The sequence below is a fragment of the Loxodonta africana genome, chromosome 25, assembly GCF_030014295.1.
Source record: "Loxodonta africana isolate mLoxAfr1 chromosome 25, mLoxAfr1.hap2, whole genome shotgun sequence".
NCBI lineage: Eukaryota > Metazoa > Chordata > Mammalia > Proboscidea > Elephantidae > Loxodonta > Loxodonta africana.
Genome location: NC_087366.1, coordinates 43,143,556 through 43,169,669, shown reverse-complemented (window position 1 = coordinate 43,169,669; position 26,114 = coordinate 43,143,556). Strand labels below are relative to the sequence as shown.

General features: G+C 38.3%; 1 protein-coding gene across 2 annotated transcripts in view; it reads left to right on the top strand.

Annotated features, from left to right (window-relative positions):
- FH (fumarate hydratase) overlaps window positions 1–14,452 on the top strand; it is a 29,831-nt gene extending 15,379 nt beyond the window's left edge. For both annotated transcript variants that reach the window (XM_064276720.1, XM_064276721.1), the window contains exons 5-10: window positions 2,984–3,166; window positions 5,378–5,543; window positions 7,069–7,272; window positions 8,724–8,851; window positions 11,168–11,321; window positions 14,264–14,452. In XM_064276720.1, coding sequence (XP_064132790.1) covers window positions 2,984–3,166; window positions 5,378–5,543; window positions 7,069–7,272; window positions 8,724–8,851; window positions 11,168–11,321; window positions 14,264–14,406 — 978 coding nt within the window. In that variant the 3' untranslated portion in view covers window positions 14,407–14,452. The remainder of the gene's footprint in view (window positions 1–2,983; window positions 3,167–5,377; window positions 5,544–7,068; window positions 7,273–8,723; window positions 8,852–11,167; window positions 11,322–14,263) is intronic.
- Window positions 14,453–26,114: the final 11,662 nt, after the last annotated feature.

Below are 26,114 nucleotides of genomic sequence, written 5' to 3'. Positions count from 1 at the left end.
TTGCAGTACTCTCCATTAGTGGTGCTATATACTATACAGTATATAAACCATATTACCTTTCTAAAGTCTGGAAAATTCCAAAGCACATGTTGTCCAAAAGATTTTGGAAAAGGAGCCCAGTAGACTGTGACTCATGGCGACCCCATGTGTTTCAGAGTAGAACTGTGCAACTAACATTTGAGAAGGCAACTAATATTTACAACTGATCAGTGTTAAGCAATGTATTTCCTACTCTCATTTTAAACCTTTAAAAATGCAGGGTTTACAGGGAGAAAATAATAAAGTGAACATTTATAGTGAAAAAAAAAAGAATACTTGAAATTTTTCTTGTAGAACTAACATTAGCTTTTTAACAAGGAAGGTTCATTGTACTTAAATTCTTTAACTAAGAAGACTTCTTATAAGTAGTAGATTATAACTGCCGACCTTTTGGTTAGCAGTAGAATTAACCACGGAGCCACCAGGGCTCCAGAGAGCGTCTATATACTCTTAAATTAGTTTCCTTTAATGCTAATATCTTACATAATCATGACACTTTGGTTGAAACTCAGAAATTAACATTGGTGCAATACTATTAACCAAATTACAGACTTTATTAGAATTTCCTCAGTTTTTCCACTGATGTCCTTTTTCTGTTCCAGGGACAAGTTCAGGCTGTCACATTGCATTTAGGTGTGAGGTCCCTCTAGCCTCCTCCAAGCTATGACAGTTTCTTGGTCTTTCCTTGTCTTCTGAGACTTTCGGAAGTTGTGGTCAGGTGTTTTGTAGGATGTCCCTCAATTTGGGTTTGTCTGATGTTTTCTCATGATTAGGATTAGGAGTTTTGGGGAAAAATATCATAGAAGTAAAGGGCCCCTCTCATTAAGCATCAAGGTGTAGATGATAGCAACATGATTTGTTACTGTTCTTGTGTGCCTTCCAGTCGATTCTGACTCAGAGTGACACTATGGCGACCCTATAGGACAGAGTAGAACTGCCACATAGGGTTTCCTAGTAGGTGGCTATGAGTTGCAATCAGCTCGATGGCAATGGTTTTTTTTTTTCATGTGTAGGAGAGCAGACCATCAGGTCTTTTCTCCTGTGGAGCTGCTGGTAGATTAGAACTGCAGACCATTTGATTAGCAGCCACGTGCTTAACCATTGTGCCACCAGGGCTCATTGACTTGCTACTAGGTGATGTTAACTTTAATCACTTGGTTAAGATGGTGCTTGTCAAGTTTCTTCACTGTGAAGTTACTCTTTTTTCTCTTCCATACTTTATTTTTAGAAGTGACTAGTAAGTCCTATTCACACTCAGGAGAAGGGGGAATTAAGCTCTACTTCCTAGAGTGAGGAGTATCAAAACATTTATGACGTATGTAAAATCTCCACAGTAATTAATAAATAACATTGGAGGAGATACTTTGAGGCCATGCAAATGTCTTCCTGTTTCTCCTTAAACTTTAGTCCACTAATTTTAGCCTCCATTGGTGGATCTCGCTACAGCAATTCCTGCTGTGGCATTTTAATGGTGATTTTCTGTTTCCTTATTGTTTTTACATTTATTAACTAAAATTTTTCTGTAAGAAATATTTGTCCCTTCTCTTCCATGTATTTGTTTATTCAGTCATTTGTGTATATCACTGTGGACTCATGGACATTTACTTTATTCTTTGATTTATAACCAATACTTCTGTTATTATTTTATTACTCAGTTTTTTCCAGCTTTGGGAGCTCTCTTTGCTTGGCTTTTGTGTGCTTTTGACGTGCCACCATCCTTTAATTTATTTTTCTTTTAAAACACTTCCTGCACTTTTTTATTGTACTAGGAGATGCTTTAGGCTCCTCCTCCTGTATATTCCTGACACCGGCCCTGTTGTTGTGAAGTGCCGTTGAATTGATTCCGACTCATAGAGACCTTGTAGGACAGAGTAGAACACCCCTATAGGGTTTCTGAGGAGTGGCTGGTGGATTCAAACTGCTGACTTTTAAGCTCTAAACCACTGCACCACCAGGACCATAGAAACAGCCATTTTCCAAGGAATTCTTAGAAAAGCTTATTGAAGAATAATGTTTAGAAGCCAAGATCTGAGTGCTAGATATAATTTATTTTTAAGTATTAATAGGGAAGTTTTTCATATAAATTGATTATATGAAGGACTTTCCAAACCCAATTCTTGCCTCTAAATATGAGTTTATTTTTTGTATACCATTTAAGTTTAAAATTTACTTCAAAATAATATAGTGCGTATGGTAGGGTGGAGGAGTGGGGTGGCACTGTAGATGAAACAGGGTTGGCTATATGTTGATAATTATTGAATTTAGGTGGTAGGTACATGGGTGTTGGTTATGCCATTCACCCTAGGTTTATAAGTCGCTCTGTATTTTCCATAAGAAAAAGTTAAAAAAAAAAAAAAGGAATGTATCTTTTTAAATAATGTTACACTTTAAAAGTACAAGTATTTAGTACGGGGCAGCAATTGAGGAAAGCACTGAGCTGAATTTACCTGGCCGGGTCCCAGTTCTGTGGTTCCTAACATTTCAGTGAGTCACACAGCCTCTTTGAGAGCTTGGCTTTCCTATTTTTAAAGTGGTGACCTACCTCACAAAATTTTCCTGAAATTTAGTAAATGAAGAAATGTTTATGAAAGATTGTATGCAGCATATAACTATAAGGTATTTTATTATTGCTGTCTTGAGATGCAGTTGCTAACTGTACATCTCTGTTTCACTGTCATTTATTAGCAGATACAATAATACATGAATACATTCAGTGTAGGTGATATATGGCATGATACAGTCCTAGGAGGCTCTATACAAGAAACCAGGTGGCTTCTTATTTGATCCTAAGTGACCTGTGACTTGCCATACATAAATGTAGTTGAGCCCTAAATACACTGAATTTGGAGTGGTCATTCAGTGATTTTCCTAATGAGACATTCAAGTTTGTTTTTTGTTGCCCTTGATTACTATTATGCATTTCTTCTGAAATGTCTCCAAACAGAGCTCAAACGATACTTTTCCCACTGCAATGCACATTGCCGCCGCAACAGAAGTGCATGAAGTACTGTTACCAGGATTGCAGAAGCTACATGACGCTCTTGATGCGAAATCCAAGGAGTTTGCCCAGATCATCAAAATTGGGCGTACCCATACGCAGGATGCTGTTCCACTTACTCTTGGACAGGTATAGGAGTGTGGCTGGAGTATTTTATTAAATTTAAGTATTGATCTAAATGGCTACAATATTGCCCTCTAACTCAGACTGGGTTTAAAAGGCCAAGTTAAAACAAGGAAGTTAAAACTGCGTTAACCAGTCATCAGTTTTTATTGACATCCACTTAGAAGAGTGCAGCGCATGGTGGCTAAGAGCCAGAATCTGTGTCAGACTTCTTGGGTTCAGATCTTAGCTTTGCTCAGTACAAGCTGTGTGACCTTGGGGAAATTATTTAACCTTTCTATGCCTCATTCTTCCAAGCTGAAAAATGAGGAAAATAATAATATCTCTTTTGTTGCGTAATTGTGAGAATCAAAAGAGTTAATTCATGTAGAATGTTTAGCACCATGCCTGGCACGTAGTAAGCACATATTAGTGTTTGCTATCATCACCTTCATCAATATCATTAAAATCTTTTCTTTGTATCTCTCACTCTAAATTAAGTAGATTCTTCAAAAACTAATTTTAAAGTGATTAAATGAAGCAGATTATACTTTTAAAAAATTGTTTTAGCTACATGCGAAAGAGGAATCATTCTCTTCTCCAAAATACCCAAAAATACTTCTGTGTTTTTATCAACGGTACCTTAAGGAAATGTCAGGATGAATAGTTCTGTCTCCGTAAGCTCACACTCTAGTTTGGGAGGTAGGACGTACACAAATGGTGTATCAGTTAAGATATGGTTATATGTTCCAGGTGTTAGGTGATAGCTGCAACTAATAGCTATCGAAATTGAGGGGAGGGAAGGAGGTTAGCCGCTGCTTACTTGGAAAGATTCTTATTTGTGACTTTGCTCAGATGATGGTGATGGCAACACTGAAGACAACTTGATAATTTAGCTTAATTGCGGTATGGAGTGAAGGAGGAAAACTCGAAATGATTAATTGAAATACAGGTGTTATGACTAAATTGAACTCATGAGATTAAGTCACCTTATAAGACTGTGTCTTGTAAGTACCGTGCATAACTTCCAAGTAGGAATAATGTCAGTCTTGGAAATTTTTGAATAGCCTTTTGGTTTCTAATTTTTTCCCCTTTTTTTTGTGTGTCACGTGTTGAAAACCACTGTGCTGAAGCCCGTTTGGACATGACCCAGCCTCTTTTGTTATATCATCATTCCTCATATCGTGACAGAACATTCTATTTTTCTGTTTGGCTTTATCTTGTCAAAACCATTTATACTTGCCTGTATTGAAATTGTGTATTGAGCTATACCTTTTTCCCCAATTAAAATATATCCGTAAGTGAATCTAACTGGCATATATAAAATTGAAGTTCTATCAGATGGATCAGGATAACCCGAAAGGACTTATATTTTTAGAAAATACATATTTTTTCAAATAGTATGAAATCCTAATACTAATCAAATCTAATAATAGTTTTCCAGTGTTTTTAGGCAGAAAAAAAGATAGATTTAGGGTATGGAACCATATAGCCTGGCATGGCCAGCTGTGTCCAACTTATGCATATTGTCCTTGCATAACTGTTAAGAGATACCTTGCCACATTAGAAACATAAAAACTTTGTGGTTGCCTTATTTAAAGTGTGTCATCTTTTGGGTGCCAGTGTGACATGAATAGCAGAATTGAGATGCATCTTGAAGCTGTAGTCTGACGCTCCCCTGGTATCTTCTGGTGCTGTTCAGTGTATCACTTAGCTTCTCGAGGCCCTGTCAGATGTCCTCATGGAAAGATGTCCCCTATCAGGTTCTTAAACTGAAATTGTATGGAGAGTGTTTGCATTTTTCTTGATAGAGAATTCACTATTTTTTTTTTTCTCAAAATTGTCTGACAGAGACCAGCAAATGATAAGAAATCCCTTAAGCTTATTTAAATAGACTGCAGATAAACCAATAATAAATAACATAGTAAAGTCATTCTTTTTTAAAGTTTATTTTCTGTGTTGTTTTTCTTTACTTTCTATTAAAAGACCAGATTATAAACAGACTGCTTGTAACCATCTGTGGCATTGTCCAGTCTTACGGGCTTGTAAATCCTCATCCTTCCCTACACTTTGCTCATCTCACCAGTTGAAACAGTATAAATACCACTTGAGTAGATTATTATTTAGTATTCTGAAATGTGTTTAAAAAAAAAAAAAAAACTTCAATTTAATGCAGTTAGAAAAACTTGTAAGCCCTTAGGGAATTATTTATCCTCATTGCACTTTCTTTCTCTTCAGGAATTTAGTGGTTACGTTCAACAAGTGAAATATGCAATGACGAGAATAAAAGCTGCCATGCCGAGAATCTATGAGCTCGCAGCCGGAGGCACTGCTGTTGGTACTGGCTTAAATACTAGAATTGGCTTTGCAGAAAAGGTTGCTGCAAAAGTGGCTGCACTCACAGGTTAGTGGTAGTGTGAATTATTAATAATTTTCTATACATTTTCTAGGTTTTTCCGCCTTGAATTCTTCCAGATTTAAAGTTAGAAATATACTTTCCCATCAAACATTTGTGTTTTGTATCTGTTTCAGACGTCATAATGTAAATCCCTTGGGTTTTTAAAAAAATTTGCCATCTATGAGTCCGTACAGCCTGGGATTAAAATCTGCCAGTGCTGGCTTTGTTTACTGCCTGGTGGTGGGCAATCATTTTCCTTTTAAGGCTGTTTTGAATGCCAGTTTTCAAAGCAGGTGGAATCACCCGATGGTTAAAAAATTCATTTGAAAGGTAGATATGTTGTAGATATTAACATGCTTGGTATCTTTTTTTCCTTAGACATACTGTGGTATTTCTTTCAATTATTGGCCTTTAAAAGGTAATTGAATTATCTTTCCTTTACTACAGTGAGTACTATACCCTTGATAATAACTATTAACGGAGCCAAGTTGTCATCTCCAGATATCTCTTATTAAGATGGAGATCACACTAAAGGGCTAGGGTAGAGATACTTACGCAATGCACATTCTTACTTACTAGCAGCACTTCCTAAAAATCAGATTTTAATGGAGAAGAACTATATTCTTAGCGTATAGACTATACTGTTATGTTGTTGCTAGCTGCCATCGAGTCAGTTCTGAGTCACAGTGACTCTCTGTACAACAGAGTGAAATTCTGCTGGGTCTTGTGCCATGCTCATAGTCATAGTTGTGCACGAGCCCACCGTTGCAGCCACCGTGTCAGTCTCGTTGAGGATCTTCCTCATTCTTGCCGACCCACCCTTTGACCAAGCGTGATGTCCTTCTCCAGGGACTGGTCGCTCCTGATAACATGTCCAAAGTACATGAGATGAAGTCTCACCATCCTTACCTCTGACGAGCCTTCTGGCTGTACTTCTTCCAAGGCAGATCTGTTCGTTCTTTTGGCAGTCCATGTATATTCAAATAGAATATGTTGGTCTTTAAAATTTTGAACATGGGAGAGGTTGACTGAGAACATCTTACTCATTTTGGCTTCCTGTTCTCTCAGAGATTCTTGTGGGCCCCTAGCTAGAGGAAAGAATGGAACAGAGTAATGCGGGTAAAAACAGTTGTACTAGGAAAGGATTGTGGAACAAGGCAGAGTGAATTTTACCTGCCTTTTTTTTTCATCCTTACTCAAGAGTAGCCAGGTAATCATACAAACGCGTTTGCAGCGGAGAGTGTTTTTTTTCCCCACGATATATTTATCATGCTTATTTTTTCACCCTTTAAATGTGCAAGTGTATCACCACGTTGTTTCCACTCCTTCAGGACTTCTTAAAGACACGTAGACAAAGCTTGAGACATAGACAAAGCAGGAGTCTTAAGTACACACTTTTCTGAAGTAAAATTTTTATTTTTTGTTTTTGCTTTTCATATGCTAGAACTTTCTGTTTACCTTAGTGATAGTAGAAGAATGTTTTTGTTGTTGTTGTTCACCCATATAGGTTTTTTCTTTTTGTGTTCTTCAGGCTTGCCTTTTGTCACGGCTCCAAATAAATTTGAAGCTCTGGCTGCTCACGATGCCTTGGTTGAACTCAGTGGTGCCATGAACACTGCCGCTTGCAGTCTGATGAAGATAGCAAATGATATCCGTTTTCTGGGCTCTGGTCCTCGGTCGGGTCTGGGAGAACTGATCTTGCCTGAGAATGAACCAGGAAGCAGTATCATGCCAGGTATCATCCCTAGTAGATACAGCTGGAACTTGGCTTGTTCCCAGGCATTGTCATCCGCAGAACGTTTCCTTTTGTTTAATGTCATCTTAAAGATGGATGGAGTAGGGTACATGAGGCAGCTTGTTTCAGAATGTCTCTGTCACCCCTTTGATCAGGACTTGTAGGGGCATCACCCAGTAAGATAGGAAAAAAGAGTATGAATTAGCAGCATGTACTTTGATTCCCACACTAGAAAACATATAATGGTTCTATTTTTTATAGTTCAAAAGCCAAGAGAATTCTAGAACAGACTGTTAAAGCAATCCGCATGGGTTGAATAAAAACGAGTCATACCAAACGCCTCTTACTTCACCGTTTCCGTTGGGCTGTGGGCCTGTTAAATAAGCGAAGTGATACAGACACTGTATGTCTCGATTTCAGCATGTCATTTGACAGACTCAGATGATAGTCACTGAGTCGAGTGGAGAAGTGTGGGCATTACTGTGAGATGGACACAGCTGGGGGAGCAGTGACATTTAAGGGGTGACTAATGAGGTGACTTCAGCCTGGAGGGCTATCTTGGCAGTAAGCTGGAGGGTTCCGCCCCTTCAGCATTTACTGGTGACCGAGGTGAAGGCACAGGTTACTGCTGATAGAAGTTGAGATAGCAATATGTTGGATGACAGAGCCAAGATTCATAAAGGCCTCTGATTCATAAAACTGACAAGGTGACTTTTAATAGTGAAAGAAGGACCTGACTATGAATTCTTTTAAACATACATCTGTGTAGAATGAGAAGAGATCTGACTTTAAAGTAATTCACGTTGAAAAATGACATAAGGATTTAGTTGATTGCAAATCCCAGGTGATTGCCTAAAAACGAGAAGTAGAAAGTCACAGATACAGAAATAATCTTCCCAGCGTGTTACCTTGTACTTGTCAGAGGATGTCTGGGACATTGATTCAAACTTGACCTTGTCAGAGGAGTGTCACCAGGGTGATGTGGTTCTGGAGACTTGTATGATGAGTAGGACCAGCTTCCATGTCAGCTTCCTGCGGGAAGCCTCCCGAATATTGATACGTGTTCCCATAGCAGCCTGCCTGTCTCTGTAGTTATCCCTTACCTATTATAGTTGCCTGCTCTCTTCCTAGCCTCCAAGTTCTGTGAGGGCAGGGACTTTGTTTTTCCTGTTCACCAGTGTGTTTTCCATAAATATTTATAGAATGAATGAAATCCATGCAGGTACGGAACTATACTTAATGTGTAGCTGTGACTCAGTTCGTTGCTGCCCATCCCCTTGTTTTTGGTTGGTTACACTAAATTGACATTGATGGTTAGGTCTCTGCTTTATTGTATGTTTTACTTCATTTAATGGATTTTTTTCCGATTTGACATTAAGTGTAATCTTTATTGATACCTGAATTCATGAGCATATTTGATCTGGATTCTCTCACTGGTGATTTTCTTAAAGGAAAGGTGAACCCCACCCAGTGTGAAGCAATGACCATGGTTGCCGCACAAGTCATGGGGAATCACGTTGCTGTTACTGTTGGAGGCAGCAATGGACATTTTGAGTTGAATGTTTTCAAGCCAATGATGGTGAGCTTTAAATTTGATTTTTAGTGTTTTTGCCTGCAAAGGCCAAGTTGTCTTGGTTTTTGTCTTTCATAAAGGTTTCCAGAAATTCCACATTAGGTACTTGAATTATGTAAGTCGTATGGGAACTTAACCATATATTATTTTAGAGGATTCAACCTGGATATTTAATTAGGTGACTTTTAGCTCAGGTAATTTGGTGGTTTGCTTTTTTTAAATAGGAAGAAAAAGTCTGAAAATAAGGTATAGGTTTCTTCCTTGTATCTCACCACTAGGGGTGCTAAAAAAAAAAAAAAGCCACTGCTGTCAAGTTGATGATTCTAGCTCATAGTGACCATGTAGGACAGAGTAGTGTTGCCCAGTCCGGTGTCAAGTCTGTAATCTTTACAGAAGCAGACTGCCACATCTTTCTCCCTCAGCGCAGCTAGTGGGTTCCAACTGCCGAGCTTTCAGTTAGAAGCTGAGCACTTAACTACTGCACCAGTGGCTAGAAATGTTTAGGTCTCCTCAGATTTTTTAAAAAAAAAGGAAAATAAGCCCCTTTCAGCCCTGTCTCCATCTCAGGCTGCCTTTTTTTTTCTTCCTTCAAAGTCTGTCTTTTTGAAAGACTAGTCCATACTCACTATCACTACAGTCACTACAGCCTGGCCTCAGCCCTCGTCACTTGTGCTTGGCTTGCTCTCACAGCGTTAGTGACCTCCTAAACTCAGTAGACTTTCAACAGTGCTTCTTTTACTGACATTTGCTGCCGACTGTTCCCCCTGGAAACACGTTTTCTTCAACGCTCTCTCCTGAGTTCCTTGTCTTCCTGTCATCTCTCAGACTTTCTTTCATTGGTTTTACCACTTCCGTATTCCTTGAACACATTAGTGTGCCCACCAAAACTGTTCTTTTTCCTTAACTTTATGAAGGTGGAACAAGAGGGCATCATTTTTCACCCAGTTTCCCCAGCTACAAATAAGGGAGTTGTTGGCATCATGTAGAGTCCTTTATTTGTGTAAAGCATTATATCTAAAATAGATTGGGGACGTGTATCTAGTTGGTATCTGGTGTAAAGTCTGAACATGCAAATGACAAATATTAAGTATATCCATTCAGTGTATCTGTCAGATATTTACTGAGTTTTACTCTGTGCCAGGCACTGTGCTGTGTTCTAGTGATAGGCCAATTAATAGGACGTTTTCTTTGCCCTCATGGAGTGTACGTTCTAGTGGAAAATAAAAAAGACGAGCCAAAACAAGATTTAGAACTATAAGCTTTTGCTTTCAGATCAGATTATTAACAATTAATGCCAGCTGCCTTGCATAATAAGTGACTGGTTAATTTTTTTTTTGTCTTTAATAGAAAATAAATCCATTTGCCTTGTAATAAAATACCAAATTAGACCTTAAAGTTCTGTACCTTCTATTAGAGTCTTGTATTATTGGCAGTATAGTTGTCAGACCCTGGGTTTTAGGCCAAAGGAAATTAGAATGTGGATATATCATAATAAATACTGAAAATGTTACCTAAAATTAAAAGAATGCCTAAAACAAATTAATTGATTTAACACTATTTTTAAATATTATATGAAAAGTTATTTTAAAGTGACCATGAAATATTTTAGTTTAAGTGTAAAAAAAAAATGTGATGATTATTCAGAACTTGAACTTGTAAGCCCTGGCTGGACTTTCTAACCTCCGTATCTTTGCTTATCCTCTTCCTTCTACGGGAAGGTTCTTCTTCTGTCTCTGGCTAATCTGCATCCTCTCCGTCAAATAGAGTGTCACCAGCTCTCTTTCTCTGTGCTGTTCAGTGCTCCATCCCTCTGTCTCAGAACTTACCACAGGGTATCTTGTGCTTTAGGTATCTGTATTTGCATATTCTCATCTGTTTTCAATTTTTGTGCCCTCAAATGTTTATAATTCCTTTCATATTTGTTCTTTTACATCAAGCCAAAACCCATTGCCGTTGAATCGGCTCCGATTCATGGCAACCGCATGTGTTACAGAGTAGAACTACTCCACAAGATTTTCTTGGTTGTAATCTTCACAGAAGTAGATCACCAGGCTTTTCTTCCATGGCACTGCTGGGTGGGTTCAAACTTCAGTCTTAGGTTAAAAAATTAGATGAGCACAAACCATTTGTGTCACCCAGGGACCTGTTTTCTTTTATATAGTACCTTATAATTTGTAGGAGTGCTGTATGCTTTATTGAATTACAAATTTATGAACCATAAATAACATTATTAATAATATGTAATACTATTTATGAATAATATATGTTACTGGACCAAAAAAAAAATGTGAGACTTAGTAGGTTTGTCTCTTTCTCCTACAGATTAAAAATGTGTTACACTCAGCAAGGCTGCTGGGGGATGCTTCAGTTTCCTTCACAGAAAACTGCGTGGTGGGAATCCAGGCCAACACAGAAAGAATCAACAAGCTAATGAATGAGTCTTTAATGTTGGTGACGGCGCTTAATCCCCATATAGGTAAGATCTGAAGGAATAATAATATTATTTTGAACACAGAATAGAAAAGTTGAACATTTTTAGAGAGATTACTGAATGAATGTGTGTGGACAGCACATTCCTTTTAGATATTGTTTCAGTAAAATCTCTTTAAAATATTTGAAATTGTGTTGAAAAGTATATATTTATAGCTTAATGGTGTCATAGTTCTATCAAAAACTTGATTGATGATGCTTCATTTTTTTCAGATGTCATAGTGAATTCTGAAGTGGTAGTTTAAACTTCCTGTGCTCTTAATGGAATTCAGATGCTTGGCATTCTGTGTGCACCTTTGTGAAAGGTTGATTTGTTAGGCCTCCCAGCTGGCAATGTCACTAGGTGGCACTGGCTCAGTAGCAACATGGAATGAATTCGTTTTCCTGCCTTCTCTAGATTCTGCTCTGCTGTGTTTTGTTGTTGCTTTTTGCATTTATTTCTGAGATGGAAAATTGCTATTAAAACAAAAGAAAAAGATGTATTGCTTATGGGAAAAATAGGGAGAAATGCAAACATTTTATGTAAAACCATGCTTTGGTATTCTAAGCCTTTTCCAAAACTGTAAATACTTCGTTATGTACAATCAAACGTCTATATATTGGGATTATAGACTGATTGTAGTGATTCCCATTAAATATACCCACTCCTCACTTATCAGCATGTTTAGTTTCCAAAGACCAGGTCATTATGCAAAAATTGGCATTATGTGAAAATGGAGGATGACCACATCAGCTCACAAAAATGGAGGATGGCTGCATCATTACATAACTGCTAAAGTACATCATTACATAACTGCCAAACCACTGAAAATCATGGCCCAGCCAAACTGACACATAACCATCATCACAGCCAGCATTACTCTCGCCTTGCACCTCAGCGTTCATTACCGCCAGATATATGGTGTTAACGTGCCAAATAGTCAAATAGTAGATTTTTTTTTCATTGTAAGTGCAAAATGTCAGGTAACAAGATAGTCGGTAAGTGAGGAATAGTATTTTTTTTTAACATATCTGTGTTTATTTTGCTTTTATTTGTGATTTGATTTAAATAAACAGAAAATATTTAAATAAATAGAAAAGTATTTGACTTTTGCGGGTTTTAAGGCATTCATTGCATTATGTTATGATGCATTAAAGCCTTTTTCTCCCTTTTCCTTACTGCCAAGCTGAGGATGTTAACATAGTTGTTGGTTTTCTGTTTTAAAACAAGTTGATTCCATCATTTGGCATGATAGGGTTACTGCTTTAAAACATTATTCTATAATCCTGAACTTTACATTAAGCTATAAGTTCAGTTTTACAAAGTGCACTTGGCTTGCTTTGGGTAGCTCTGAACTCAATGTGGTATCTGTTCTTTGATGTAGTATTGAGATTGGTTATGATATTTTGATCCATTTTAAAATTATTGTATATCGGCATTTAAGTGGCGAAATACAAAGGGGAACCTGAAGGCTTCTGTGCAAAATATTTCATCAGCTCTGTACTTCAACACTTGCCGGAAACATTTGAATTAGAGGTGCCTCCTGGAGCTGAGTGATTTTTAAACCTTTCCTGGAATTAATTTAATGTGATGTGAAAAGACTTATCAGAGGCCATACAAAGATAAAATGGAAAAGCAGCACCTTACTGGTTGACCAAGCATGAACCTTACCATGGTTCTTGTACGTCCTTGTTAGGTAACATGCTGATTGTTAATAGTGTTTTATAGAATTTGAAGTGAAGTCTTAAGAAAGCTCAGTGTGGTTAGCATTAATGCTTGGACTTTATTATTAACATAAAAATACAGGTTACATAAAATTGACCAAGAAGTTTAACATGAGAAACCTTGTTAAAAGTTATTGTGATCAGTAAATGCCATTTCAGCATGTTCAACATTCACAAATTCAGTTAAGTAATGAAGTACCCATAATTTTCCTTACAGAGGGTTATTAATTGCATACTGACACATAACATCTTGCTTGGTTGATGAGCATTCTGCTTCAGCAGGGTTCTTCCCTTTGGTCATTTTCCTCTGACATTGCTTTTTACTTTCCTACCACAATGGTTTTATTTTTTCTGTCCTTTCTTGCTTTAACTGTCTGTCTTTTTTCTTTTTAATCATGTTAAAACAACTCGCAGAACTGGCTTGCCTGTTTGATGTAGTTGTTAGGTGTCATCGAGTCAGTTTTGACTCATAGTGACCCTATGTCCAACAGGCCAAAACACTACCCGGCCATGCTCCGTCCTCCTTTATTAATTTAAAAGTTATTCTGAAGTACACAGTACACCTCTGATCTTTTGTAGAAGTATGTATTTCTACTAAAAGTTCCCCACCTGTAATCTTGTAATGTCTGGGAAGAAGCCAACTTAGGGAAGACATTGCAGCCGAGAGCTGACTTGCTGTTGGAAGTGGCAGTGGCCCTGAGACACATCATTCCTTAGAACCCTGACTGCTCTTCCCTCATTGTGAGAGGAGGACTCACAGCTCAGAGCGACTCCCCACAGTTTCCACTGTGCAGTACTGTGTATTCATTGTAGCGTTTAACTTGCTAATACTTCACTGGAAAGATAATTGCTCTCTTATTAAACATGTTGTTTGAAACTACACATATTTGCACTATCCAGGTGTCCATTTTTATGTCTTGGTGCTACATTATTTTCCTCTACCCCCCACGAAAATATCCGACTTTATGTGCAGTTGCAACTTAGGAAGACTATGTTGTAGAAAATGAGATAGGTTTATGTCTGCCTTGTTGAAGAAAAGTGAAGGTTTTATGATATGTAAGAAATGACAGTTATCAAGATAATCACTGTGTTAAATATTTTTAAGATTAAAAATTACTGGTTGAGGCCTATAGCATCACTATCAAGTCAATAATAATGATGGGCATTTGGTTAGGAAAACAAATTTTACTACTAACTCCATCTTTTTTTTTTTTTTTACTTCAGGGTATGACAAGGCAGCAAAGATTGCTAAGACAGCACACAAAAATGGATCAACCTTAAAGGGAACTGCCATTGAACTTGGCTATCTCACAGCAGAGCAGTTTGATGAGTGGGTGAAACCTGCAGACATGCTGGGGCCAAAGTAGTTTAAATATATTTATAATAAAAACAATCATGTTGTATAAAATAAAACAGACTCCTTATTTTTCTTATACCCAAATGGATAACCTTTTAAAGAAACTGCTATTAAACTTGACTATATCTGTCAGAGTAATTTGATCAGTGTGTAAAATCCAAGGACATGCTAAGTCTAATGTGACTTCAAAAAGTATAAAATAAAATAATTAAATTGTATAACATTTTTTTTTAAAGTCTCATTTTTCTTTTATGTTAATTGACTTGTATTATAGTTGAATCTACAGAAAGAACCATGTCAAATTGTAAAGGGTTTTGATTTTTTCTCCTTGATAGTGTTTAAAGAAAAAACCCCTTAGACGTGAAAAAGCACTTGCTATTTCGTTATTAAATCTTGTATGTAGCCACCTTTTATTTTCCTGTGATCTGGGAGAATAATTTGACCAAACACTTGGCCTTCTGAGTGAGGACTTGTGGGTGTGTTTTTAGAAAGTAGGTAAACAAATTAGGACACATATATTCTCTGTTTTTGTCAGTGTTTTCAGATGTGATGCGTGTGCAATTTGCTTTAAAACAAAGCATATTTTTTTCCCTAAGTCTATTTTGTTAAAGAAAAAAAGATTTTTATTGGAAAAAAAAATCACAAAATGAAGTAAATTAGATTGCTTAGCAGAGGCTGCAATGCACCAACCAAACTAGCAACCGTTGCAGACTTGTGGAACAGTATCCCTACCGGGGTGCCCCATGTTTTGCCAGAGCAGGCATCTTCAGTCTAAACAGGCTGTAATTTGAAGGATCGACTAGAGACATAACCACTTTTGTAATAAAGATAACAGCTGATCAAGTTCCTAGCCTCAAACAGTCTTTGCACAGCTGTCCCATATATCATACCTTATTATAAGCCATCATGTAATCCTTTGAGCCGAGACAATCATCTGTGTATGTTCGTGGAGTAAAACAGCATGCTTTATGATGTAATCTTGAATAAAGCTTTTGGAAATCCCTTTTTGGGGCTATACTGAAAATCAGTGTACTTCAGTGATTCTCCACTGGGGTCAATTCCCTACCCTCCCCTCTCCAGCGGCACATTTGGCGATGTCTGGCACAGTGGTTAAGAGCTATGGCTGCTACCCAAAAGGCTGGCAGTTCAAATCTACTACCTGCTCCCCGGAAACTGTATGAGACAGTTTTACTCTGTCATATAGGGTCGCTCTGAGTCAGAATTGACTCGATGGCAAGAGGTTTGGAGACATTTTTAGTTGTCACATCTGAGGTGCTACTGGCACCTAGTGGGTGGAGGCCAGTTAGGCTGTTAAATATCCTACAATACACAGGACAGTCCTCCCACAACAAAGAATTTTCCAGCCCAAAGTGTCAATAGTGCCAATCTTGAGAAATCTTGGAGTACTTAAAACTAAAAAGTACATCTCCGGACATGCTCCCCACCCAGTTATGCTTCTCTACTTGTGTCTCTTGTATCCTGGAGTTGCAGTGACCTATTAATGGAGGTCATGAGCTGTCTTAGATGTGAGCATGAACAGGAAAATGTTAATGAAACATTAACCAATCATTGTGCTCATGCAATAAGGAATGACCTCTTTCCAGCAGTGTGTCCAAAGATTACCGCTGGATAAACATGATGAGGGTCAAGGACTTGCAAAAGTATCAGGTAAATATGTTTAAGGTGGAGACAAAAAACAATCCGTTGATCCCTATGAGCAAACGTAGAGAAAAACAAGGGGCTTTCCTGAGTGAAGAGAAATTTCAGAGGAAGAAAGAGGGCTTTGGAATTGATGAGCTGGAACTACCCCCAACCCTACACACAGAAGCAGCAGTTCACAGAATGACACCAGCCAAACTGACTTCATTGTTTAGTTTGATGGAAAAAATGTGTGTTCACAAAAGTATATGAAAATTTTTCATACTCATTTTCAAGGTCATGCTCTTAAATAAGACCCTATTTGGGTCTTTTTGTCAACAGCTACAGCAGTAAGAAATCTGGGAGAGACATTCAGCATTTCTTAAGGTATTATAAAGACAAGATTAAAACTGATAAACTAATAGTTTTTATTAAAAGCGATTTCATTGAATTGGCCATTCAACAACTGGCTATTGAGCAGTTGACCCAGACCTACCTGAAATCTGGAGTCTAGGAGAAATAGCTGCTGATTATTGTCCCCCCTTTGTCATGTCCAGAAGCAAAGCATTGAAATCATAAAACACCTGTGTCAAGCCAGGGAGTTGAAGCTCTTAGTATCTTATAATCCTGGAGACAGCTGCTGAGATCTCACCGTGCTCTTCAGGGCTTCCCAAAAAAGATTGACCTTGGGATACCCAGCCACAGGTCACACAGCTAAGATGGGTACCAAAAGAGCTCATTCCATCCCACCTACTGTATCAGCATAAAAAATACCCATAAGCCTATGGAATCCAAAGGTAAGAAGCCCTCTTTCTAGAAATAAGGGTTGGAGAAAATGAGATATATTTCCTGTATTGAACCTTGAACTCTAATAGATGGGCCTCGTCTTCAAATTTTGGGGTCAAGAGTACTTAATTTTGTCTCAGTAAGGTAAGGAAGGAATTAGAAAGCACGGTTCTGAATGAGAGCTACACATTTTCGTCAGTAACTCAGGGCTACTCGCCATATTAAGTCATTTAAACAGAGGCAAGAGTTGAAGCTGTGAAAGAGGATGGCCGAGGAAGATGAGAGGTAACCATCAAAGGAGACAAATGTGGTCATGGAAGTTAACTCACTCCGTAAGTGGCTCATACTCTGGAAGCTAAGTAAAGAGAGGAAGAAATCTGGTAGACCCACTGGAGTTAAATTTCACCTCTGCTGTTCAGGATTTACATTCCTGGGCAATATTTTGTCTATAAGCCTATTTCTTTATCCTTAAAATGGAGCTATTGATACATTTTTCATATTTATGTTCCTAAGTTCATATGTATATAAAGTTCATATGTATATAAAGTACCCAGCACAATAAAAAAGCCATTTGCCATTGCTGTCGAGTCGATTCCAACTCATAGCGACTCTATAGGACAGAGCAGAACTGCCCCATAGACCCAGCACAATACCTCCCCTGATTAGCGTTCTCAGTTTCATTGCCTAGAGAGAAGAGGCAAAACTGCCAAATGCTGAAAAGATTTTAAAAGGGTAAGACAAAGATTAGGTCATTTTTCTTCAAGAAGAGTGTTCAAAAAATATTCGTAATATAATTTGTCATACAAACTGGGACACCCTAGAATGAAGAACATGCTAAAATAATTAAAATTGTATAATTAAGAAAATTTTTATGGACCAGAAAAATTGGTTTTATCACATTGATAAACCCATTGCTTTTGAGTTGATTTCGACTCATAGTGACCCAATAGGACAGGGTAGAGCTGCCCCATAGGATTTCCAAGGAGCAGCTGGTGGGTTCTAACTGCTGATCTTTTAGTTAGCAGTCAAGCTCTTAACCACTCTACCACCAGGGCTCCTATGTAGACCTATACGTTATACTACTTAAAAGCTAATTTCAAAAAGAAAATTTTCTCTAAAATAATAACAATGTGTGTACATTAAAAAGCAAAATTAAATTATATTGATTATCTGAACATTAAAAATAACAGAAGCAGAACAATTACTCTGGGTACATAGTCACATATTTTGATTAGTTTCATAGTATCTGTTTCCAATAAAGTATCTCACCTGTCAGTTCGTTGTACTGTGGTGGCTTGTGTATTGCTGTGATGCTGGAAGTTATGCCAGTGGTATATCAAAGGCCTGCAGGGTCACCCATGGTGGACAGGTTTTAGTGGAGCTTCCAAACTAAGACAGACTGGGAAGAAGGACCTGGCAATCTACTGCTGAAAAAAATGGCCCATGAAATCCTTACTCGTAGCAGTGGAGCTTTGCCTGATATAGTGCCAGAAGATGAGCCCATCAGGTTGGAAGGCATTCAGATATGACTGGGGAAGAGCTGCCTCTTCAAAGTAGAGTTGACCTTAATGACGTGAATGGAGTAAAGCTTTTGAGACCTTCATTTGATGATGTGGCACAATAGAAAATGAGAAGAACCAGCTGCAAACAGCTGGAACGTGGAATGTATGAAATATGAATCTAGGAAAATTGGAAGTTGTCAAAATTGAAATGGAACACATAAAGATCGATATCCTAGGCATTAGTGAGCTGAAATAGACTGATATTGGCCATTCTGAATCAGACAATCATATGAGGTACTCTGCCCTGAATGACAAATTGAAGAGGAATGGCATTGTGTTCATTGTAAAAAAGAGCATTTCAAGATCTATCCTGAAGTACGATGCTGTCAGTGATAGGATAATATCTATAAGCCTACAAGGAAGACCAGTTAATACAACTATTATTCAAAATTTACCCACCAACCACTAAGCCCAAAGATGAAAAAATTGAAGATTTATACCAACTTCTGCAGTCTGAAATTGATCAAACATGCAATCAAGATGCATTGATAATTACTGGTGATCAGAATGAAAAGTTGGAAACAAAGAAGGATTGGTAGTTGGAAAATATGGACTTGGTGATAGAAATGATGCCAGAGATTGCATGATAGAATTCTGCAAGACCAATGAGTTCTTCACTGGAAATATCTTTTTTCGACAGCATAAATGGCAACCTCATTGGAAGGAATACACAGGAATCAAATCGACTACATCCCTGGAAAAAGACAATGGAGAAGCTCAGTTTCATCAGTAAGAACAAGGCCAGGGGCCAACTGCAGAACAGACCAATCAATTGCTCATATACGAGTTCAAGCCGAAGCTGAAGAAAATTAAAACAAGTCCACTAGAGCCAAAGTACAACCTTGAGTATATCCTACCTGAATTTAGAGACCATCTGAAGAATAGATTTGACACATTGAATACTAATGACTGAAGACTAGACGAGTTGTGGGATGACATCAAGGCTATCATACATGAAGAAAGAAGAAGGTCACTAAAAAGACATCAAAGAAAGAAAAGACCAAAATGGATGTCAGAAGAAACTCTGAAACTTTTTGTGAAAGTAGAGTAGCTAAAGAGAATGGAAAAAATGATGAAGTAAAAGAGGTAAAGAGAAAATTTCAAAGGGTGGCTGGAGAAGACAAACAAAGTATTATAATGAAATGTGAAAGACCTGGAGTTAGAATACCCAAAGGGAAAAACATTCTTGGCATTTCTCAAGCTGAAAGAACTGAAGAAAAAATTTAAGCCTCAAGTTGCAATATTGAAGGATTCTATGAGGAAAATACTAAATGACGCAGGAAGTATCAAAAGGAGATGGAAGGAATACACAGAGTCACTGTAGCAAAAAGAATCGGTCGACATTCAACCATTTCAGGAGGTAGCGTATGATCAAGTACCGATGGTATTGGAGGAAGAAGTCCAAGCTACACTGAAGACAATGGTGAAAAACAGGTCTCCAGAAATTGACGAATGTCAGTTGAGATGTTTCAACAAACAGATGCAGTGCTGGAAGTGCTCACTTATCTATGACAAGAAGTTTAGAAAACTGGCTGACCGACTGGAAAAGATTTATATTCCAAAGAAAGGTGACCCAACAGAATGTGGAAATTATTGAACAATGTCATTAATATCACACACAAGTAAAATTTTTCTGAAGATAATTAAAAAATGGTTGCCCAGTACATCAACAGAGAACTGCCAGAAATTCAAGCTGGATTCAGAAGAGGTTGTGGAAGGAGGGTTATTATTGCTGGTGTCAGATGGATCCTGGCTGAAAGCAGAAAATACTAGAAAGATGTTTACCTGTGTTTTATTGACTATGCAAAGGCATTCGACTGTGTGGATCATAACAAATTATGGATAACGTTGCAAAGAATGGGAATTCCAGAACACTTAATTGTGCTCATGCAGAACCTGTACATACACCAAGAGGCCATCGTTCACACAGAACAAGGGGATACTGCATGGTTTAAAGTCAGGAAAGGTGTGCATCAGGGTTGTATCCTTTCACCACACTTATTCTATCAGGAGGGACCAGTCCAGAGGTGTAACTAAGGTATGGCAGGTAGGGAGTATGCCCTGGGGGCTGCTTGAGGAGGGGTGCTAGTGAGAAGTTTCTATTGCCATCAAAATTTCCATCACCAGGTGCGAACGATCACTCAGCAGTTTAAAACTAATTGCTATACGCGCTATTTCTCCTAGATAAACCCCTGGACCAGTCCCTGGGGAAGGACATCATGCTTAGTAGTTGTTGTCGTTATTAGGCGCCCTTGAGTCAGCTATGACTCATAGCAACCCTATGTAAAACAGAAGGAAGCACTGCCTGGTTGTGCTTAGCATAGGGTCAGTGAAAAAGAGGAAGACCCTCAATGAGATGGATTGAGAAAGTGGCTGCAACAATGGGCTCAAACATAGCATCCATTGTGGGGATGGCGCAGGGCCAGGGAGTGTTTTGTTCTGTTGTACACTGGGTCACTATGAGTCAGAACTGACTCAAAGGTGCTTAACAACAACAATAAAGTATCTCCGGTATTTTTCTGAAGAATGTATTTTTTCCAAATAAGGTCTTATTATTTTCAATTTTTCCACAAAATTGCCTACAATCTTCTTTTAAAAGTTGCATTTTGTGGTTAATAAATGTGAAATTTTTGACAACTTCAGTTGACTCTTCTCCATAGAGTATGGTACTTTTAGTTGGGTAATGAGTCTTTCTACAGCTGCCGATATAACTGATAAACCCAGAGCAGATTCTACTAAGTAGAGGATACTTTCAGTACTATTTTATTTTGTATTGAAATGTGTAAACATTTTAACCCAGTATTCTCCATTCAGATGAACTTCATTTGACAAAGATTTGTGGAAAATGAAACTTGTCAACGGCTTTGTCATATTCAGATGCTGCAATATAGTATGACTTGTCCCATCAGTCTACTCCAATACAGAACATAAATGTGCATAATTCAAATAGGAGTTTGATCAAAAGATTTTTCTCAAAAGTTGAGATATTCCAAGTTATAAATCTTATGCATGATTTGAGGGCTTATCATTTAATTTGTTTAGTTCTTTCTTTGTTGGGACAAATTTATATTTCTTTCTGCTTACGAGTTTTATTTTCAATAATTACAATTCACTTTAAAAAGCTATAAAACTTGACGTTTTTGGTGCTCCATAACCAAAAGGTTGATGGATCAAACCCACCCGTGGCTCCAAGGGAGAAAAACCTGGCAATTTGCTTATGTAAACATTACAGCCTAGAAGACCCTATGGGGCGATTCTACTCTGTCACACTGGGCTGCTATGAGTCAAAATGTACTCGACAGCACCTAGTAACAACAATTCATCAAATACCTTGATTAACGATTTCCAACTATATTAGTTTCTTAGGGCTGCCGTAATAAATTACCACAACAGGAGGTTATTCTCTCACAGAGAAGTCTGAAATTAGTATCACTGGACCAAAAATCAAGGTTTCAGCAGGGCCTCACTCCCCTGGAGGCTCTAGGAGAAAATCTGTTTCTTTGTGTCTTCCAGCTTCTGGTGGCTGCCAGCAGCCCTTGGCTTGTGGTCTCATCACGTTAATCTCTGATCCCAGTGGTCACATTGCCTTCTCTTCTGCCCACGTCAAATCTCCCTCTGTGTCCCTCTTATGATTACACAGATGATTACATTTTGGTTCCACCCAGATGATCCAAGATGGTCTCCCCACCTAAAGATCCTTAACTTAATTACATATGCAAAGTCCTTTGTTGCTATATAAAGTGACATTCACATGTTCCAGGGACTAAGATTTGATATCTTTGGGGCCATTATTTACCCCACTACATGGAGCCCTGGTGGCTCAATGGTTAAAGAGCTGGGCTGCTAACCAGAAGGTCAGCAGTTCAAACCCACCAGGTGCTCCTTGGAACCTCTATGGGGCAGTTTTACTCCATTCTATAGGGTTGCTGTGAGTCAGTATAGACTCCACAACAGCACGTTTGGGTTTTGGTTACACTAAATAATATTGAGCAAAATGCAATTAAAGTTTGGAAGACTCGTTCACAAAAAACTAAATTTCACAGGTCCCTGGTGACAAAATGGTTTGTGCCTGACTGCTAACCTAAAGATTGGTGATTCAAACCCACCCAGCAGTGCTGCTGAAGAAAAGCCTGGCAAACTGCTTCTTTAAAGATTAGAGACGAGCAAACCTTATGGAGCAGTTCTACTCTGTAACACACGGGGCTGCCATAAATTGAAATCAACTAGATTTCCATGGGTTTGGTTTTGGTAGACACTTAGGATGATTTGTGAAAGCCAGGCAGCAAACAGCAAGACTGCGTACTACTAACCTAAATTAGTTTTTTTTAAACATTGGCTTCATCCCTAAATTTTTTGATTCAATTACTCTAAAGCTGTCTATAAAAAATATTTATGCATATTGACAATGCGAGTTTCTGTTTCAATTGGGAAAATATCACAGCTTGTTTGTATTGTGTTTCTACCACAACCAATTCAAAGTACACTTCTGCTCCACGGGTTTCTTAAGGTAGTAATTGTTTCTACCACAATGCTGTGCTTCACCAAAAAAGTACCCATTTTACCGCAAAATCAAATAATTTTATCTTCAATGTTGAACTTTTTTAACAGAGTTTACAATAATATTGACAATAATGTGGCACCTTCAACAAAAAGAACCCCTCCCTCTGCCATCGAGTCGATTCTGACTCATAGCGACCCTATAGGACAGAGTAGAACTGCCCCATAGAGTTTCCAAGGAGCGCCTGGCGGATTCGAACTGCCAACCCTTTGGTTAGCAGCCATAGCACTTAACCACTACGCCAACAGGGTTTCCTTCAACAAAAAGAACTTCCAGGAAATAGCCACTATAACTGATTTTCTGTTTGAAATATCTGATGACTGATATAACCAGTAAACCAGTTGCCATCAAGTTGATTTTGACTCATGGTGACCCATGAATGTCAGAGTAGCACTGTACTCCACAGGATTTTCAATGGCTGATTTTTTCAGAAGTAGATTGCCAGGCCTTTCTTCTGAGGCAATGTAAACCTGGCATCAATTGTCTTTCTGTTAATGAACTCAGCACATTAATAGCTGTGGCTTCATTTTTTGCATACGCTCAAGAAAACTTACAAGCAAAAAGAAGTGAAATTAATTTAGAAGAATGGTCATTTGACCTGAATGTAAAAGCCATGCTTCAGAGTATGATGTAGATATACTGTCTGCAACTGCATATTTTTTAAAACTTCATCGTTGGGGACAGTCTTCTTAAAATAATCATTAGCTTTTGAAGTAGATACTTAAGTTTCTTCAGTAGATTTGTGTCTTCTGGGTTTCACATGGTCAGTGATCTCTCCAGGGTAGATGTTAAGTGTGGACAAACATTATGACCAAGTTACATATTTATCCTAATTTCCCTGATGAATGAAGGGTCAGTGCTTAATTTGGTTGTTGTTGTTGCCGTTGAGAATATATACAGCAGAACATACCCCAACAGTTTCTTCATGTATAATTCAGTGACACTGGCTACATTCTTCAAGTTGTGCAACCATTCTCACCCTCCTTTTTTGAATTGTTCCTCCCCCTTTAACGCAAACTCACTACCCCTCAAGTTTCGTATCTGATCTTTTGAGTTGCTCTTGTCGATTTGATCTTATATAGATAGATCTTAAAAAAGTACAATGCTCAAGGCAGACTTTCTTTACTCATTACTCTAAACTATTATTTGGTTTTAAGAAGACTTCAAGGGTTATTTTTGGTTTAAGGTTTAAAGATTACCTTAAAGCAATAGTTTTTGGGGTTCATCCAGGCCTTCATGGCTCCAGAAAGCTTTGAGTCCATGAAAATTTGGAAACCTGTTCTACATTTTCCCCCTTTGATCAAGATTCTTCTATAAAATCTTTGATCAAAACGTTCAGTACTGGTAGCCAGGCACCATCCAGTTCTTCTGTTACCATGGCAAAGGACGTAGTTGTTCATGGAGTCAATTAACCATACATTCCATTTCCTCCTCCTATTCCTGACTGTCCTTGTTTTCTGTTGTATGGTAACAGAGACCAATTATTGTACCTCAAATGGCTGCTTGCAACCTTTCAAGACCTCAGGCACTACACAACAAACAAGGAGGTAGAACAGAGGCACTAAATATGCTACTAGGCCAGTTAACTGGGATGTCCCATGAAACCATGACCCTAAACCTCCAAACCAAGGAACCAAATCCTATGAGGTGTTTGGTTACGGATAAGCAGCCTCAGCAGCTCCTCTTTTGTTTTTGTTGTAAATATATGTTACATGACTTTTGCCAATTCAACTTTTTACAGGTGTACAACTTACCGACAGCCCTTACATTAATTGGCTGTGCAACCCAACCCTTAATCAATGTGATTTTTCCATCACTGTAAATGGAAACTCAACACTCCTTAAGCAATAACTCTCTCTTTCCCCTCCCTCCCAGCCCTGGTAACCACTAATAAACTTTGGTCTTTATGCATTTGCCTGTTCTTGTCTTTTTATATAAACGGGGTCATACAATATTTGTCCTTTTGTGATAGACTTATTTCATTCAGCATAATATTTTCAAGCTCCATCCATATTGCAGCATGTTATCAGACTTCATTTCTTACTGGCTGAGTAGTAGTCCATTGTTTGTACGTTGTACTTAATTTTCTAATTAAGGGTTCACTTTTTTGGCATTTATTGCTTCTGAAAGCTTTTGCTAAAAAATAGGAAAAAATCTTCAGCTAATAATAAAATAAATGAATAGTCGTAGATGTATTCCATATGATAAACGTTAAAGTCATTGTAGCGAGAGTGTTCAGACCACTCACCATGTGGTCTGTGATGAGACTGCTCCACCTCTATTTCCTGCACATATGTAAAACATAACTATAGCTGCTGTGACAAATAACCAAAAGCCTAGTGTCTTAAAACAACCCAAATTTATTCTCTTACAGTTCTGGAGGTCAGAAGCTCAAAATGAGACTTTAGAGACTAAAATTAAGGTGTCATTTGGGCTGTTTTCCCTGCCTTTTACAGCTTCTAGTGGTCGCCCACATTCCTTGGCTTGTGGCCTCTTCCTTGAATCACTCCAATCTCTTGCTTCCATTGTCATTCCTATTACTTACTCTGTTCTCCCGACTTCTGCTTAAAAGAACCCTGTGATTATATAGGGTTCACTTGGATAATCCAGGATGACTTTCCCATCTCAAGATCCTTTACACAATCACATCTCCAAAGTCCTTTTTGCCATGTAAGGTGACATACTCACAGGTTCTGAGGACTAGGATGTGAATATATTTGGGGGGCTGTTATTCAGTCTACCCTATGCTGAAATCTATAACTTTCCACATTTCCTGCTGGCCCTGCCAACGGAGGGCCTGTAAGCTTCCTGCATCCCAGAGGCCAAGGCAGAGCAGATCATCCAAAACATCTTCCCACTATCACTGAGGACCAGAGCAGTTAGCTGCCTCTGGCCACGCATGCTGAGACACACTATGCTCTATCAGTTAGCTTGCTTTCTGTAAAATGGAGGCTCATCGCCTCAGATGGTAAAGAGTCAGGAAAACTCCGATTTAACTCATCTTAAGCTGAGAAATCTGTTTGCTGTACGTATGCCTCATATATTACCAGATGTAAACCGAAAACCAAACCCGTTGCCATCAAGCTGGCCCCTATTCATGGTGATTCCATGTGCTACAGAGTAAAACTGCTCCATAGAGTTTTCTTCTCTGTCATCTTTACAAGCACAGGTTGT